We start from the raw sequence: 17329 nt of genomic DNA, 5'->3' as shown, positions 1-17329 counted from the left end.
GCGCTGCATGGGTGTGTGGTGTGTGTGTATAGACGTGTTCTATCTGCCTCTGTATGTGCACAGATGTGTGTTTGTGTGTGAAAGTGTTAAATACACGTGTGTGTTTGTGGAAGGGTGTTAAATATGTGTGTGTATAGATGTGTGTGCTATGGATGTGTGTACATAGAGGTTGTGCGCATAGCTGTGCTGTATGTGTGTGTATGAATGTGTGGGGGGTGTGCATAGATGTGTTCCACCTGTGTGTGTGTATGGGTGTGTTAAATGTGTGTACTTGTGTGTGTGCATAGAGGGGTGTGCTTATAGATGTGCTATGTGTGTGTATGTGTTAAATGGGCACGTATGTGTCATGTGCACAAGTGTTACGTGTGTGCATGTGGCCTGTGTGTGCATATATGTGCTTATCTGTGTGCATGTGTGTGTGTTACATGTGTGCATATGGACATATGTGTGTGTATGTGCATATCTGTGTGTACATGTGCTTAGCTGTGTGCATGTGTGTATAAGTGTTACATGAGTGCATATGGACATATGTGTGTGTGTGTATGTGCATACTTGTTACATTTGTATACAGTGCATATGTTCTGTGTTTCATATCCATTACATCTACACGTGTGTTATACACGTGCACCAAAGCATTCTGCACATGTCGTGCACATGCAGTTTGTGTGTAAACGGGTCGTAAGCCTGCATACGTGCTGTAAGCGTGTATGATGTGCACGTTACATGCGTGCAAATATAACTGCATGCATGATGCACGTCTGTTACACCTTCCTGCATCCATGTGCACACAGAGGTGCCTGCCACATGCCGTGCACAGCCGTGTCAGAGCTATGTTGTGTGCGTTACATGCGTCTGCACACATGCCAGCCGTGCATCGATGCGTGTAACACACACAGCTGATCCTCTGCCCCCCACGCAGGGCTGGCTGGGAGCGCTGGCGCTGCTGAGCGCCGTGGTGCTGTGCTGCTGCCTGCGCCGTCCTGCCGTCCCCATGCATCACCACCCCCACGTGCGCTGCTACGGCACGGCAGAGCTGCGGGATGGAGAGGCCCCCGCACACCTCCTGGGCCGCAGCCTGCGCTGGGAGCAGCACGTGCCGGTGCAGTTGGTGCCCCAGATCGAGGCAGCCCAACGGCGACGGAGACGCAGAGAGCATTCCTGCCCCACGCTGCAGCTCCGTGCAGGGCTGCACAGTGAGCCCCACGAGAGATCCATCTCACCGTGGCGGTACCGGTGGGTGTGGGGAATGGGATGGAGAGGGATGGAGAGGGATGGAGAGGGATGGAGAGGGATGGAGAGGGATGGAGAGGGATGGAGAGGGATGGAGAGGGATGGAGAGGGATGGAGAGGGATGGAGAGGGATGGAGAGGGATGGAGAGGGATGGAGAGGGATGGGTACAGCAGGAGTGGTACTGTGGGATGGAGAGGGATGGGCATAGTGGGATGAAGAGGGATGGAGAGGAAGGGAGAGGGATGGGCATAGTGGGATGGAGAGGGATGGGGACAGAGGGATGGATGCAGTGGGATGAACAAGGATGGGCACCGTGGAATGGAGTGGGATGAACACGTTGGGATGGAGAGGGCTGGATGCAATGGGATGGAGAGGGATGGGTACAGTGGGATGGAGAGGGATGGACTGGGATGCAGCAGAATGGATAGGGATGGGCACAGAGGGATGGAGAGGGAGGGACACAGCAGGATGGACAGGGATGGGCACAGTGGGACGGACAAAGTGGAATGGAGCAGGACGGACACAGCAGGATGAACACAGAGATGGAGAGGGATGAATAAGGATGAACACAGTAGGACGCAGCAGGATGGACTGGAACAAGCACTGGGGTGGAATGGGATGGAAATAACGGGTTGGATAGCAGTGGGCACAGCGGTATGGAGTGGGATGGATGCAGAGGGGCAGAGCGGGTGGGATGCAGCGAGATGGAGCCGGATGGAGAGAATTAGACACAGCGGGATGGAGAAGGAGGGAGAGGGATGGACACGGAGGGGCGGCTGCTCACCACCTTGCCTTTCTTGCAGCATCGACGAGGACGAGGACCGCTACCCACGCAAGCTGGCCTTCGCCGAGTGCCTGTGCACCGGCTGCGTGGATGTGAAGACAGGGAGGGAGACGACGGCGCTCAACTCGGTGCTCATCCACCAGACCATGATGGTGCTGCGCCGCAAGCCCTGCCCGCGTCCCTCCAGCCCCGGCCTCATCACCTTCGAGGTGGATTACATCCGTGTGCCCGTGGGCTGCACCTGCGTCCTGCCCCGCACCGGCCGCTGAGCCCGCTCCCTCGGAGCACCCCCGACCCCGTGACCGTGTCACCCTCCTCGTGCTTGTTTTAGAGCACTCGTTCCTCCCACCCCGTCCTCCTCCTCGACCCCGTCACCATTTATTTATGAGTTATTTATGATGCCCGCTGGGGGATTTATTTTTGTAACCCCGTATTTATTGCTCACCCTCCCCTAAGCCTCCCCATAAGGCAGCAGCCCTGGGCTCAGCCTCAGCCCGTACCTGCAGCCCTCCCCGGGTGCTTCCCAGTTATTTATTCCCCCTCAGTGCTATTTATTGAGACCTCCGTGTGCTATTTAACGCCGGCAGCGTGCAGCCTGAAAATAAAAGCTTGACTCCCAATGTGCCACGCTGGGATAACTGGGAGGGCAAGGGGCAGAGGTGCACGGGTCCCCCCCGTTGTGCCCCGTGGATGCTGGAAGGGAGGTGCCAAACATGCAGGGATGAAGGTGCTTTGGGTAACCCCCAATGGATGCTGGGGGGCATCTGCCATCCCCAAAGCACACCCAGGAGAAGGGGGAGGCAATGGGGAGAACAGGAGGACAACCCCACACAAGCACCCCATCACCACCCACTCCTTTCCCACAGCTCTGCCCTGGGCACTCACATCCCATGGGCTCAGCGCCACCTACAGGGGTTGTCCCACGTATCTTCAGAGCACCCATGGGCGCTGGGGGGGGGGGTGAGGGGGTGAGGGGCTGGGTGTCACCTCTGGGGACCACGTGTCCTCAAGCCTGTCCCCACTCCAGGTTTGTCCCATCGGTGGGGTCACTAAAGATTTGGGCATCGAGCTTCCACCACACATCCAGGGCACACGGGGGCAATGAATGCAGTGGGGTCAGGAAGGATCTGGGGCCTTTCAGTCCTTTTATTGTAAAAAGCAACCAGAGAAAAAAGAAAAGAAGAAAAAAAAACAAATGACAACATACAAAATGTGAAAAGGTGGTGCAGCGAGCAGAGCTGCGTGAACCCCAGCAGCACAGTGGGGCTGCGTGGCTGGCAGAGTCCCCTGGGACATGGGGCGGGCATCTCAACAGCCCCCAGGGATTCTGAAATCACTCAGGAGCTGGGGAGGAAGACCCCCCCCCCCCCCCCAGGGGTTTGGGGACCAGTGGGGGGGTGAGGGGTGAAGCTGGGAAGTGAGTGCAGCAGCAGGGACCCCCTGCTCTGTGTTACTCAACCTCTACAGGGATGGGGTTCACCTGCCCCCCCACTTCGACCATCTGCTTCCTGCGTGCATCAGCAGGGGGTCGCGGTGGGGGGTTGCTGGGGGGCTGCTTGATGGTGTCCCCCATATGGGGCCGCTCCCGGGGCTTCTGCTCAATGGGTCGCCACTCCTCCCCACGCACAGCTGCCTGCAGGGCAGTGGGGGGGGGAGGAAAGGGGGCAGTCAGTGGGGAAACCCTCTCCTTCAACCCCATCACCACCCCCTGCTCCCCCAGAGCAGCTCACCAGCAGGTAGATGCCACTGGCAATGCCCAGACAGACAGTGCCCAGGATGGTGGAAAGCAGGAAGCCAGCAGGGACGGCTAGCCTGAGAACACAAGGGAGGGTGAAGGGGGTGGTTCAGGGTGTGCCCCCCATCCCCAACCCCACTCACGCTGCATGCAGGATGGCACGGATGTAATAATTCCGGGTGAGGGGTCCAAACACCTTCAGCACTGCCGTCATGTACCTCTGGCCACTGTGGGGTAATATGCAGAGTCAGGGGGGGCACCCAGCCCTAAAGGACCCCCCGCCAACATGTAGGAACCCCAGTGCCACCCCATCACTCACCAGCGCTCCATGGTGGAGCCCTTCTGCCTCTTGCTGCGTGGGTACTCCAGCAGGCAGACGAAGGCACCTGCAGCACTGAGTTGGGGGGGGAGTCAAGGAAAAGGGTGTTGGGAGCCAAGAGTATGGGGTGAGATCCATAGGGAGTGGGGCAGAAATGTGGTCAAGGGTGGGGGTGAATTCTGTAGGGAAAGGGGCCGGAATGGAGCGATGTGGGGCCAAACAGTGGGAAGGAGATGTAGGACACCCCCCCCCCCCCCTTCCCCGCCTGCACAGGGTCAGGTGCCCCCTCCCACCCCGAGTCCCATAAGGATACATGGCGTACGCAGCGAAGTACCAGCCCTTGAACTGCCCAGCCACCGCCACGACTCCTCCGGTCAGCATGACTGCGGGACAGCGGGGACATGGCTGCCACCCCCGGCACCTCCAACGAGTGGGGACATCGGGGGACGCTCCGCGGTGGGACCCTCAGGAGCCCGAGCAGGGAACGGGGGGGGTTTAACTCCCGGTAGTGGCATGGCGGGGGGGGACAGCGTGGGAGACCCACGGTGACACACGATGGGGACGATAGACTCGTCAGCTCTTCCGCGTCCTCGGTGCCGCTCACTTCCTCCATCCCAGGAGGGGTTGGGCCAAAACGGGCTGGAGGGGGAAAGGGGGGGGCGAGGGGAACGGCTCGGGGGGGACACAGCCAGGGGTCGCTGCGTGGGGCGAGGGCTCGACCCCCTCTCCATATCCCATCTCCACAGCCCTGCATCCTCAACCCCGCCTCCCTACCCCTAAACCCCCTCCCCATATCCTCACCCCATCCCTGCATCCCCATCCCATATTCAGCCTTTCGACCCCCCTCCCCCTCATCACCCAGCCCCCTAACCCTGCACTCACTCAGCCCGGCCGCCAACGCCTGTTCGTTGGCCCACATGGCCCACTCGATCTGCCCCATGGCCCGGCTCCCCTCGGCTCAGCCCGACCCGGAAGGCAGCGGTGCAGCGACGCAATCGAACCCCTTCCCCTCCTTTGGCCACGTCCCCTTCTCGTAAACCACGCCCATAAATACGCTCCGGCCACGCCCACTAATTAACGCTCGTTAACCACAGGCCACGCCCACCGAACACAAACCACGCCCCCCTTTCGCGCAGGCCACGCCCCCGCAGCGCAGCGCCGGGCCACAGCGGGACGCGGGGCGGTGCGGGGACACAGGATGACATGGGACAGGAGCAGCCCTGATGGGGAACACAGAGCGACCCGGGGGGACCCCCGGTGGGACACAGGGCGTGCTGAGCTCCGGCAGGAGGCTGGCTGCAGGGGCAGCAACGCAGTGGACAGCAGGGGGAGGCAGGACAGTCCCCCAGCACCTCACGGCAAACAGAACCAACAAACCCCAGAGCAGAGCTGCGGCTGGAAAACCTCTGTTATTTGGTTACAAAAGAGTAAAAACCAGGCAATGGGAGGGGACACGTCTGGGCCAGGATGGGTACAGCTGAGCACAGCACCTCGCAGCCCCAAAGCAGGCACTGGGATGGTGGCTCCCTGCCTGTGTGCCCCCCAAGGGCAGCCCCTGCTGGGCATCCCTGCTGTCCCCAGTGGTGTCCCCATCATAGCGTCCCCATCACAGAGTCCCCCATTCTCAGGCAGAGCGGCACGGCAGCCCATCAGGGCCCAGCAGGTGCTGGCTGGGGTCATCCAGGAGCTGTGGGCCAGGGCCAGGCTGTGGGGACAGGAGACGTGTTAGGGGACAGCAGTGAGCAGCAGGGTCGGGGCCCTGTCCCCCCCCATACCTTGGTGTGCAGGATGTAGCGAATGGCCCCTGGCACTGGATCCACCACCACGGCTGACACCAGCTCCTCTGGCAGCACTGCCGTGCCAACAGGCCGGCCTCGAAGGAACCTGCAGCAGGGATGGCACTTAGCTGTCCCCAACCCCATGTCCCCGTCCCATGCTTCCATCCCCATTCCCATCCCACCAGTCCCTATCCACATCTCCATCCCCATCCCTCCAGTCCCCATCTCCCTCCCTATCGCCATCCCATCAGTGCCTACCCCCATCTCCATACCCATTCCCACCCCACCTTTTCCCAACCCCAACCCCATTCCCATCCCACAGGTCCCAAATGACAACACCCTTACTGGTCCCCATTGGAGTTGGGTGGGAAGCTGCTCCTCACCACCTCCACAAACTCATCCACGGTGTCCTCCAGCATGAAGATGACCGCGTTGGGGCCAGCATCGAAGGTGTAGGCCACCTGGGGACGGGGACACAGTGAGAGGTGCACAGTGCCAGCGGGGCGGGGCCGCGGGGGGGCTGCCCTACCTTGGTGCGCCCATGGTGGGCATTGAAGCGGTGTGCCAGGGCGATGATGCGCTGCGAGATGTCGTTGAGGTAGAAGATGGGAGGGAAGGTGTCAAGGCAGGTGGCGTGGAACTGATTGCTGTCCTGCATGGTCAGCTGCCCAAAGGCCTCAAAGTCCCGATCCCGGATGCAGCGCGCCATGCGGGTCATGCGCTCCGGCACCACCACCTCAGCACGGTACTATGGGGAGAGCATCAGGGGGGGTCATCTCACAGATCCCATGGGATTTGCTTCCCCACAGCTCACCCAGAATACCACAGCCCCATTGCACTCAACCATTGGAGGAGACTTCTAAGATCTACGCCCACTGACCGTGTCCCCATGTGCCACGTCTCCACAGTTCTGGGACACCCCCCGGGCAGCCTGTGCTGGTCATCATCAAACATCCAACCCACCTTCAGCAGGGGGCTGGTGTCCACGCTGGTCTGCATCCCCGCCGTGCTGCCCACCGCCTTCTTCTCCCCGCTGACCTACACGAGACCACAAGATGTGGGCATCCTACAAGGGCCAGCTCCCAGCCCCAACGGCAATTCCCATCCCTCACCACCAGCACGAGGACGCTCAGCTCCGGCCAGTGTGTCTCAGGTGCCAGCTGCTGTGCCACGCTGTCCCTGCCGTCCGGCCGCTCCCCGCGGTGCCACTGCACGAAGCCTCCCAGCATACTGCGGCACGCACTGCCCGACCCACGCCGTGCCACCTCTGACAGCTCACCCTCCACACCGTACAGCCGTGCCAGCGCTGACACTGCAGGGATAACACTGCTGTGCTCACGCTGTCCCCATCACCCCACCCTCCACCCCCCGCTGTCCCCTATACCCACCCAGGCAGGCATAACCAGCAGCTGAGGATGCCAACCCGGCAGCAGTGGGGAAGTTGTTCTCGGAGGCGACGTGCACTTTGTAGGAGAGGCTGAGTGGGGCTGCAGCATCGTCACCGCGTCTCTTGCGGGCCAAGCGCCTCACTGTGCCGGGATGGGGTTATAAGGAAGCACAGGACATGTGGCTCTGTGCCCCCATCCCGGCACAGCTCACCTTCCCGCAGGCAGGCCTGCAGCCGGGGCTGCCCCGCATCCACCTCCTCCCCATTCAGCCACAGGCGGTCCTCGGTGAAGTCACGGCACGCGGCGGCTGTGGTGGTGGTCCTCAGCTGTATGGGATGGCACTGAGCTCGGGGACATGCAGCCCCGGGGATGGGGAGGGGGATATCGGATCCCCCAGGGCTGGAGGTGGGCACGCAGCCCTGCACTAACCTGGTCCTGGTGCAGCGTCACGCTGAGTGAGGAGTTGATGGGCAGGATGAGGTCGGTGTCACGCTTACCCCCTGCGAAAGATATGGAGAGGTACAGCAATGCTTGGCAAGGCACAGTGCCACTGTGCACAGCACGGCGCTGCCTGGCATGGCATGGCACCACTTGGCACGGCACGGCACTGCTTGCTGCTCATCAGCACAGCCTGGCACAGCATGCCATACTGCTTGGAACGGCACCACACAGCACGGCACTGCTTGTGGTGGGCATGGCACGGCGTGGCACGGCGTAGCACAGCTCAGCACAGCATGGCACTGCCTGGCACGGCTCGGCACTTAGCACAGCAAAACCCGGCACGGCACGGCACGACCCCGCGCCCCCCGCCCGCACTCACAGTATTTGATGACGGCGATGTTGACGGGCGCTGTGCAGGTGACCCGCGCCGTGCCCCGTTCCGCCGCCATGCTTCCGCACACTGCCGCCGCCACGCCCCGCCCAGCCGCTCGCGCGTGCGAGTCCCGCCACGCCATTGGCTGAAGGCACAGCGGCCGGGGCCGGACGACCAATAGCAGAGATCGGACCACGGGGCGGTCCCGCCCCATCCCGCCCATTGATGGAGCAGAGCGAAGGCGTGAAGGGGGCGGGGCCAACGTGGTGCCGTGTGGGCAGCGCGCATGCGCGGAGACGGGCTGTGTTGGGGGTCCGTGCTCGCAGTGCCCCTATCCCGGTGCCCCCAGCACCCCCAGCACCCCACTGCCCACCCAGAGCCCACAATAACCCCCCTATACACCCCCAGTGCCAATGCTCCCAGTATCCCCAGTGCTCCCAGCACCCCAGCCTGACAAGCCCCTATTGCCCCTTCGGCAGCCGAGATCCACTCCCCCCCCAGTATCCCCTCACTCCCGTGGGGTGTTTTTGTCCCTCGTTCCTGTGCCTGGAGGTGGGCACACGCCTGGTATGTGGGTGACACTGCTGGGGTGGGCCCAAAAGCCCCCACCAGAGGCTGAGGGAGCAGCCCATAGGGAGTATTTTGGACGACCTCCCCCCCAATGGGTGCTGGCAGGTGCGGCGGAGGCCACCCCAGGCTCTGAGTGCCCCCCCCCAGAGCTTTACAAGCATTTTCCATGGGCGAGAGGAGGCACGCGGCTATTTTGGGGTGTGGGATCCTTTCCCTGTCGCAGGGACAGGTGGGGACCCGATTTAGCCCAGCGGGGCTGCAAACAGCACACGGGGAGGGGGGAGGTGTGGCATCCCTCTGCTGACATCCCCCAGAATGCCCCCAGGGCTCCCCAGCCCCCAGGGTGACACCGTGGGGCACCACCACCATGCTGGGGATGCTCAGTTATTGGTGGGATCCCTGGGGTACAAATCCTACAGGAGCACCCAGGCTAGAAGTCTCCTCAGCAAGCAGAGCTAAAACCCGAGGGACAGCCAGCTCCAGCCCCAAGGACCCCACGGCCAGCAGGGCACAGCCAGGGGAGCCATGGCACTGTGCTTGGGTTAAAGCTGAGCTCAGTAAAACCCAATATCCCTGCTTTTCTTTATAGGGCTTCCCACCCAAAAGCGGCCAGGAGTAGCACAGACCCCCCTCAGCCCAAAAAGCCTGGCTTGGGGGCATGAGGGCAGCTTGGCTCCATCCATGGGGACACAGCGGTGAGCAGGGCAGGGGATGTGGACTGGGGATGAGGATGCACTGCATCAATAAGGGACATCTCCCTGCTGACAGCCGTGGGGCTCAGCTCCATCTTTAAGAGCCTGAAGCCCCAAAACCCTTTATGGTGCAGAAACTGAGGGAGGACCCTCAGCCTCAGGGTGTCTGAACTGCAAAAAGAGGCTGAGCAGAGCCAGCACTGCGTCCCCAGGGAACTCCATAGGGGCACGGAGCCAGGACACCCGGAGCAGGAACACCCATCACACTGCCCTGGCTCACACCCAGCAGTGCTTTTAGGACAGCACGCTCAGCGTGTGCCAGGACACGCAGCCAGGACTGGGCACAAGGGGCCATGGGGCTCCCATGGGGTCTGGTGATGTCACAGCATGGCCAAATCCCTCCATGAATGGCAGGAGTTGATGACTCAGGGGACAGGGAAGGATTTTGGCCCCAGTGCCATCCCCTCCTGCTCCCCACTTGGACTCCCTGGGGGGCACAGACTGCAGTCCAGGCTGCCCATGGATGAAACTGCCTTTATTGAGAAAAAATGGTTTGCTACAAATACGTCGTCGTATTTTTATAATTATTATTATTATTATTATTCTTTTCTTCTTTTTCAAAAAACATTATGTCTCATTAAAAGTTCTACTCGTTATGCAAAAAGTCAGGGTAACATGGACGAGCACGGCTGGCAGCACAGCAGGATTCCCAACCCCACACCAAGGGGTGCAAGAGGCAGGAGCTGCCTGCGCTGCCTTAAAGTGCTTTACAAAAGCAGCCACTGCTGCCCCTGCTCCAACACTGCCGGGGCAAAAAGGAGGAAGAGGAGAAGGAGGAGGAAGAGGAGGAGGAAGGAGACAGAGGCATTAAAAGCACTGTCCCAGATGGCCCAAGGCAGGCAGCGAGAGCTCCAATGGAGGGCTGCATGAGGCAGAGCCCTCTAAGCAGGAACCTGGGGGTCCCAGACAAGGAGGGGACAGGGAGCAGGTAAAGCCCCTGGGCTGGACACGTGGCAAGGGTACAGTGCTGGGTAGGGAAGACACCGCTGCTTCCCACTAACCCTGGCTGCACAGAGGGAGCAGAGCAGCCCCAGCCCTCACCCCCTGCCAGGGGGCTGCCAGAAGCACAGGGGAGATCCTGGCCCCCAGAACACTCGGTACTACTTGAAGTAAAAAGACAGTATTGCTAGAGCACAGCTGGAAGGAGCCAGGACTCAGGCAACCCACAAAAGGATGCTTCTCTGAGTGTGGGGATGCAGGCAGCAGCCCAGCCCCACGGGCATAGGTACAGCCCCAGAGCAGAGCAGTGGCACATCCCAGCAGCACGCTGTCCTTTGGCATAGCTTTGGGCCAGCCCCAGATGGGACTGTGGGGGCAAAGCTTGGGGTCCAACTTGGAGAGACCCCTTGGGTCCTCCTCCAGCACACAGTGGGGCTGCTGCCCTCTGGAGCACTCTTCCCAAAGCCACCTCCAAAGCCCTGTTGGGAAGCAGGTGTCAACTCGCAGCCTCCACTTGGTAAACCTGGGCCAGCCCCCTTGCTGGTGTGAGCCCAGAGGGTGGCAGGGCACCAACACACAGCTCTTCTCCTCCAGCTGCTGGCAACTCATTACATGGGAAGGGAATTATGCTGCACAGGGCCATGGCTGTGCCAGGCAGATCTCCCTTCCACTCACACTTAGCTGAGCAGAGCAGACAGCACAGGGCAGGGAGGAAGGGGACAGTGGGGCACAGAGACCCGCTGGCCTGGGCAGGGCTGCAAGGCAAAAGGGAAGGAGAGAAAGAGCTGCACCTTCTGCCCCAACACTGCGTGGCATGGGAGCACAGCACGTGCCCTGCAGCTGATTTCTGCCTGTCCAGTACAGGCAGCTATGGAGCTTCACTCAGAGCAGCAAGTGCCCACCTGAGAGAAGCATCCTGAAGTCTCCTGGCTCAGGGGACCAGATGCTCTGCATTAGGGCTGGCATTCTGCACAGCCACCAAGGGCAGACATCCCCACCCAACCCAGCTGCTCTGCACTGAGCACCAGCTGGCAGCACCAAACCCTCTTGCTTCCTCACCACGCACCCAAATACAAGCTGCCCCTCCGGGTTACAGCCAGCAGTGCCAGGAAGCCAGCTCTGCCTGCAAGGATTAACAGTGCCACTGCAGGAGCACAAAACCTCCTAGGGAAATCCTCCCCTGCCATGCCAAAGGGTTACAGCAGCGCCGTGGGTTTGGAGGGAAATCCAAACGAGGGCAATTTCCAGCAGAGCTTTTGCAAGCCCAGCCTGGTGGGCTGCACCCTTTGCTCAAAGCCCAGCACTCAAACACTGCTTGCTGTTTAATCACAAGCATCTGAGAGAGCAAACTGTGGGCAGAGAGGAAGGAAGCTCACTCACAGCTCAGAGAAGCTGCACCCAGCAGGAACCCGAGGAGCCCAGCGACGCAGCCAACAGCCCAGGGATCACAGCCACGCGACAAAGGGGCTGCTTGTCCTCCCAAAGGTCCTTTTTGAAGCAGAGCTGTGGGGCTGGCTGTGCTCTGAACACAGCACTGCGCTGACACGGCCTCATCACTGCCTGCAGAGAAAAGCTGACAGCAGAAGGGGACAGAACAGGTTGGAGAGAAGAGAGGAGGAAGCCCAGCTGCTCACATGGCTCAGCAGAGTCCCAGCCGCAGGCCCAGGGTCCAGCTCTTCCCTCCCTCTCCCATTTCAAATCCACAGCACGTTCGTTTGGTTGGTTTCTTTTTGTTGCTTTGTTAAAAAATATACTTTCTTAATAATGTCCCATAAAAATACTCTCGTCCCCAGTGACGGATATTGCGGTGTGAAGAGTAACAGCTTCTGTTCCTGCTCTATAAAACGTGGAAAAGGCGTCACGCCGCTTCATGTAGAAAAACAGAACGCAGTATTACAAGAGCTGGTACAAAAGGAGGGAGGTGGGAGTCGCACTGGGACAGGTCCACAGCTCCAAGGTGGGCACAGCAGGCCTGCAGTCTCGCTCTGGGATTCAGCCCTGCTGCTTTTGGGCTGGGCTGTGTGGCAGCAGGGAGAGGAGGCAGCTCCCAACTGCAGCGTGGGGGGGGGATGGACGGACGGACGGAGCGACGTCTCCAGAAATAACCTCGTGGGGTTTAAAAAGGAACAAAACACTCTGTGCTGCTTTCTTCCTTTTCCAAAAAGGAAAACAAAACCTCAAAAGGACGTGGATGGTTGCAGTTTGAAACGAGGGCATTTCCGCATAAAACGCAACGTAGTTTTACGTACCTATCAAGTTGCAACAAAGAGCATGAAGACCAACGGTGCCAAAAAGCATCTAATAATAAATAGATCTGGATACAGGTATACACTCCGTGTACGGATATGAAATGCCTAACTGAGGAACGGCCCCCTGTCCTCTCTCCTCCCAGCAGCGGACGGCTCTGCTCACTCACCAGTCCAGAGTGATGCTGAGGCATCTGCCCCTTCTTCGTGGTGGTGGAATCTGCCCAGAGAGGTGAGGGAAGAGAGGCCGTGATTCTCAGGGGGCAACGAGTTCCATGCCTTCCCCAGCAGGAAGGTCGAGTGTGCAAAAAGGGGTGTGAGGTGGGATCCGAAGCAAAGCTCCACGGCAGCCCTCAGTTCTCAGAGAGTGACAGAGCCAGAGCAGCCTGCAGCGCTGCCTCCTCGTCGATGTTGTAGTCCTACAAACAGAATGGATGGTCAGCAAGGCAGTGGTGCGAGGCTGTGCTGCCCTGCCTTTGCGTCTCAGTCCCTCTCCTGCCTGGGTTGAGACTCCTGACATCACCCCTGCTTTCAGAGCTGGCAGCAGGCAGGGATGAAACTGGCCATGGTTTCCCAGATGGGCTCCAGGGAAAGCTTTCTTGCAAGGCTACACGCTTCTCCAGTGCTCCCTTCCTGGGCTGGGGATGTTTCTCTGCAAATAGTTGCAGGGAGGTCCAAGCAACAAAGTTAGGATGCTAATAGAACCATCTGCTAGTCCCTGTGACCACAGCTGCACAGTCACACTCCTACGCCCCGCTCAGATGGTCTGCAGCCCCTCAAAGAACGTCCCCCTGTGCTGCAGCCAGACCTTCCAGGCTGCAGGCTGGGCTGCTCCTCGCCCTCTCCTCGTGTTTCCCCACGTGAAGCCTTGAAGAAAAGGGCTTTTGTATTACAGTCCCTCAGGGGAAGAGTTTAATGGAGCACATGGAAATAAACAAACCATCTTCATGGGGAGGGATAACATTTCTCTCTGCTGCACTGGGGGTGACTTTTGCCTTAGTGTGTGTCTAACAAGGCCCAGTGTGAACACGCAGAAGCTCTCCCAAGTGGGGCTATGTGTGCTGCATGCATCCCACAAAGCCCAAAGGAGAAACTTTCCCCTTGCACCCCTCAATGTGCTGCAAACCAGGACAGGCAAATCCTGGCAGGCAAGAAGGGCTGGATTTGTCACCCAGACACTCTGTGTGGGGCACAGGGAAGATGATTCTGTTCTGGCTCACAGCCATACTCACCACAAAGGTGTCGTAGGAGAACTTGTGCCGGTGCAGGAGGTGCTGCAGGAAGTTTGCACTCTTGTAGCTGGGGTCCCCCCAGGGCATGGCTGAGCAGACAGGGCACACCTGCAGCAGGCAGGGACAGGACAGCTGTGAGATGTGGGCACTGAGCCGCCTCCAGCTCTCCTGGGGGGCATCAGGGAGCTGCTGCAGCCATGGCACAAGAGAGAAGTGAGCAGTGTCCCTCTGTCTGGGGTTGGGTATCCACTGCAGTGGGTATGCCAAGTGCCTCTGCCCTCTCAGCAGATCCCTCTGCGCACAAAGCTGCTGGCACGTAGCCCAGACTGCTTTTAGCTTGCTGACTAGTTAAATGTGTACATGAGCACCTTTCAGATGATGCCAGAGCTGCAAGCTCCCCACACCTCAGTCAAATCAACAGCAAGAGAGAGAGCAAATCCAGCACCAGCTCGGTCATGAGCACAGTGAGACAGAGGCAGCTCGCTCCAGAGAGCCTCTAACAAAGCCAGCAGGGGCTGCTGTGAATCTAGTCATATTTCCAGCATTACCCACCCAGAACCAGCCTTGCTCACCACTTTGTTGGGGTCATTGCGGTGATTCTCCATGCAGTGCTTTACCAGTTCCTGCTGGTCCAGATTCCGGGCCCCACAATATGGGCACACAAACGTTGAGCGATTGGGAATATTGCTAAAGAGAATGAGAACAAGCTCAGAGCCCTGCCAAGTGCCTGCATCAACTGCTTCCAAACGCACCCAGCCACCTCTGCTGCTGCCTGTTCTGCTGTGTCCCACCTGCCCACGGTAAAGCCAAACCAGCCTGTTCCCAGCCCAGCCATGAGCTCAGCCACCCTGATCTGCTCAGTCCCTTCTCGCTGGCTGAAACACGGGGCAGTGCCAGGGCTGCAGATGCCAGCAGGATAAGCATGCTGATGTTTGTGGTTGTGAACGGCCCGGGAGAAGGAGCAAACAAAACCCATGTTTGGATTTTAGAGCTTCTAGTGAAGATGGATGAGAGCATCTGTGCAATCTGCATTTTTCTATGTGATGCATGACAGTACCTGGGGATAGGCTGGGATGTGGGGACAACTGGGACAAACTTGGGGCAGTTGGCCATCTGCTCCTGCACCTTTGCACAAGACGAGACGTGAGACCGCATTTTCGCTAGGGTCACCTGGAGGAGGAGAGGAGAAACATTCCCAGAGGCTGCAGGAACACATTCAGCTGTCAGACAAAGCACCAGAGCCACCGGTGTGGCAGAGGAAAGCAGTTTTCACCACGTTTTGGCCAATCAACAGCAGAGCAAACCGAGGTTACACGCAGAAAGTCAGGCTGGCTGCACTATTGCAGCACCAGCTCCAATTTCCTTGGCAAAAGAGGAACTGTTGACATGCATAGCCCTGAACTGCTCTGCCACCATGACAGCGGTTTATTTCAGGGTGACACAGAGGCAGCTACAGGGAAATCTCCACTGTCAGGGGAAGGCAGAAAGCAACCAGCACTGCCTGTGGAGGTGCACCACGAATCACAGCCTTGCAGCCGGTCCAGAAGCACCCCACACCTGACTGCTGGGCTGGGCCATGCTTTACCTTCTTGCTGCAGCCTCTGCAGGGAGCCTTGTAGGATGAGAGCTGTTTCTCCACACTGGAAGCCTTCTCTACCTTCTTGGGGTCGAAGGGCATGCGGCAGAGCGGGCAGAGCGGGGATGGCACCTGGAGGCAGGGCTGCAGGCACTCCCCACAGAACCTGGGGGCAAAGAGAGCAGCAGGAGTGAAACCTCAGCCCCAGGGCAGGACACAAGGCTGCTGGGCACCTCAGGCAGCCCCAAAACCTAGCAAGCAGCATCCTCATGGGGCAGCGTGGGAAACGGTGAGGGGGAGTGAGGCACAGCTCAATCCCCAAAGGAGCTGCTTGCCCTTCAAACATCACTCCTTGCACGTGCCATAGGGCTCCACACACGTGTGCCTGCTGCTTGGAGACTCACGGCTGGGAGCAGCCGGCCCAGATTTGAGCAGAGCCAAACAATAATGGGCGCTGAGCGCTCAAGCTGCAAGGAACAAAGCAAGCATGCAAGCTCAAGCATTAGAGCCCAGCTCACCTCCTCTCAAGGTCTTTACGTTGGCAGCACAAAGGAAGCCCACGCAGCCACACGGAGGGGAGGGCTGAGCACCGTGCCACCTCCTGTCCTCTTCCTGCAACCCCCTGGCACTCAGACGTGGTCACCTAAAGTGCCACAGCATCCCCATCTGCTACCCAGCTCATGTCACTCCGCAGCTGTGCTGGCAGCTGGCACAGTCCCTATCTCACACACTGCCTCTCCACATGACAGCAGCAAAGCCTGCAGGGATGTCACTGCCGGGGGTTCCCAGGTGGCAGCGTGGCACACTTAGAAGGGCCAGTGCTGCAGAGGAGCCACGTGCACTGCAGATGAGAAGGGAAAACACCATATGGGGGTCCTCTGCTCCAGTTCCCTTCCAACCCCCTGCAGCACCCTCAGCCTCAAGCACACCAAGAGCTGCCACAGCCATGGGAGAAAATCCCCAAAAGCTGCTCAGAGGTGGCACTGACACACTGTGCTGCCAAGGGGACCCAGTGCACTCCCAGGGGTGTCAGTGGGGATTTCCAACCTGAAACCCCAATTGGAAAAGCCAGGGAGAGGAGTCAGCTTTGGGGAGGAACAGCAGGACTCAGTGTGGGCACAGGATGGGATGGGGGCACCAGTACCAGCTGGAGTGCAGGATGGGGCCTTGGTGTGGAGATGTCGTGGTTGCCCTATCCCTGGAGGCATTCAGCTTGGATGGGACCCAGTGCAGCCTCACCTGGTTCCTGATTTAGCTGTTGGCAACTCCAGCCACGGCAGGAGCTTGGAAACAGATAATCTTTGAGGTCCCATCCAACCCAACCATTCTGTGACTGTATCGTGTGAGGCAGGAGATGGGACGGGGGCCGGTACTGGGTGTGCTGTGGGATGAGGGTCCTGGGTTGGAAGTCCCTGTTCCAGGTAAGGCACGGGATGGCACGGCACGGGATGGCACGGCACGGGATGGCACGGCACGGGATGGCACGGCACGGGATGGCACGGCACGGGATGGCACGGCACGGGATGGCACGGCACGGGATGGCACGGCACGGGATGGCACGGCACGGGATGGCACGGCACGGGATGGCACGGCACGGCGGTCCCGGTGCCACCAAGGCTGTGGGACAGCAGGCAGGGCATGGGGCGTGTTGCAGGATGGACTGACAGCCCGGTTCTGGCCGGGCAGCGGGATGTGGGTCCCGATTCTGGCACCGCCACCCGCCCCAGGCCCACCGCCCACACCGACCCCCTCAGCCCCCCCTACCGCCGCCGCCCCCGCTCACGTGTGGCCGCAGCCCGCGATGCCGACGGCGCGGTGGAAGACCTCCAGGCAGATGGGGCAGCTGAACTGTGCCTCCAGAGCCTCGGCCGCGGGGCCGCCGGGGGGCGGCGGGCGGGGGGGGCCGGGGCCCGGGGCCTGGGGGCGCTGCGCCGCCGCTACCAGCAGGCTGCGGAACATGGCGGC

At 59.9% G+C, this 17329-nt stretch overlaps 4 protein-coding genes across 6 annotated transcripts; 1 reads left to right on the top strand and 3 right to left on the bottom strand.

Moving 5' to 3' along the window:
• Positions 1 to 895: 895 nt before the first annotated feature.
• On the top strand, positions 896 to 2679 carry IL17C (interleukin 17C; the record flags this gene model as incomplete). The annotated part of the gene is made up of 2 exons (XM_052685923.1): positions 896 to 1233; positions 2035 to 2679. Coding segments are annotated over 2 exons (588 nt in total), but the record flags the coding sequence as incomplete, so codon positions are not given.
• Positions 2680 to 3141: 462 nt separating this feature from the next.
• Positions 3142 to 5075, bottom strand: LOC128082272 (cytochrome b-245 light chain). Its single transcript, XM_052686272.1, has 6 exons — positions 4952 to 5075; positions 4383 to 4452; positions 4070 to 4144; positions 3894 to 3977; positions 3746 to 3827; positions 3142 to 3648 (listed from the first exon to the last, which is right to left on the bottom strand). Exons 1-6 carry the CDS (start codon positions 5007 to 5009, stop codon positions 3466 to 3468), a joined length of 552 nt encoding a protein of 183 aa, XP_052542232.1. The 5' UTR covers positions 5010 to 5075; the 3' UTR covers positions 3142 to 3465.
• A 576-nt stretch (positions 5076 to 5651) lies between these two features.
• On the bottom strand, positions 5652 to 8154 carry MVD (mevalonate diphosphate decarboxylase). The gene is made up of 10 exons (XM_052686264.1): positions 8056 to 8154; positions 7665 to 7735; positions 7447 to 7561; positions 7236 to 7376; positions 6960 to 7159; positions 6811 to 6885; positions 6377 to 6595; positions 6193 to 6308; positions 5845 to 5953; positions 5652 to 5774 (listed from the first exon to the last, which is right to left on the bottom strand). The coding sequence occupies exons 1-10, from the start codon at positions 8123 to 8125 to the stop codon at positions 5694 to 5696; spliced, it is 1197 nt and encodes a 398-aa protein (XP_052542224.1). The 5' UTR covers positions 8126 to 8154; the 3' UTR covers positions 5652 to 5693.
• A 3391-nt stretch (positions 8155 to 11545) lies between these two features.
• RNF166 (ring finger protein 166) lies at positions 11546 to 17323 on the bottom strand. Of its 3 annotated transcripts, none has more exons than XM_052686266.1 (6): positions 17148 to 17323; positions 15374 to 15530; positions 14846 to 14958; positions 14361 to 14475; positions 13789 to 13896; positions 11546 to 12975 (listed from the first exon to the last, which is right to left on the bottom strand). In XM_052686266.1, exons 1-6 carry the CDS (start codon positions 17321 to 17323, stop codon positions 12910 to 12912), a joined length of 735 nt encoding a protein of 244 aa, XP_052542226.1. In that variant the 3' UTR covers positions 11546 to 12909. The 3 variants fall into 3 exon arrangements, with proteins under 3 accessions (XP_052542226.1, XP_052542228.1, XP_052542225.1); XM_052686268.1 differs by lacking the exon at positions 17148 to 17323 and adding an exon at positions 16604 to 17047 and having other exon boundaries at positions 14846 to 15008; XM_052686265.1 differs by lacking the exon at positions 17148 to 17323 and adding an exon at positions 16604 to 17042.
• Between the last annotated feature and the right edge of the window lie 6 nt (positions 17324 to 17329).

The sequence above is a fragment of the Tympanuchus pallidicinctus genome, unplaced genomic scaffold (genome assembly GCF_026119805.1).
Source record: "Tympanuchus pallidicinctus isolate F22 unplaced genomic scaffold, pur_lepc_1.0 scaffold22, whole genome shotgun sequence".
In the NCBI taxonomy this organism is placed as follows: domain Eukaryota; kingdom Metazoa; phylum Chordata; class Aves; order Galliformes; family Phasianidae; genus Tympanuchus; species Tympanuchus pallidicinctus.
Note: the sequence above shows the minus strand (reverse complement) of the source record. Positions and strands in the feature narration are given on the sequence as shown.

Coding starts and splice junctions, on each gene's coding strand:
- LOC128082272 (XM_052686272.1), bottom strand. CDS start 5,009: ATGGGGCAGATCGAGTGGGCCATGTGGGCCAACGAACAGGCGTTGGCG. Junction 4,453..4,951: donor GGCGTTGGCGGCCGGGCTGA/GTGAGTGCAGGG, acceptor GCTGTCCCGCAG/TCATGCTGACCGGAGGAGTC. Junction 3,978..4,069: donor GGCTCCACCATGGAGCGCTG/GTGAGTGATGGG, acceptor ATTACCCCACAG/TGGCCAGAGGTACATGACGG.
- MVD (XM_052686264.1), bottom strand. CDS start 8,125: ATGGCGGCGGAACGGGGCACGGCGCGGGTCACCTGCACAGCGCCCGTC. Junction 7,736..8,055: donor CATCGCCGTCATCAAATACT/GTGAGTGCGGGC, acceptor TATCTTTCGCAG/GGGGTAAGCGTGACACCGAC. Junction 5,775..5,844: donor GCTACATCCTGCACACCAAG/GTATGGGGGGGG, acceptor CTGTCCCCACAG/CCTGGCCCTGGCCCACAGCT.
- RNF166 (XM_052686265.1), bottom strand. CDS start 17,004: ATGCCCTGCCTGCTGTCCCACAGCCTTGGTGGCACCGGGACCGCCGTG. Junction 14,959..15,373: donor GCAGAGGCTGCAGCAAGAAG/GTAAAGCATGGC, acceptor CTCCTCCTCCAG/GTGACCCTAGCGAAAATGCG. Junction 12,976..13,788: donor TCTCCTACGACACCTTTGTG/GTGAGTATGGCT, acceptor TTCTGTTTGTAG/GACTACAACATCGACGAGGA.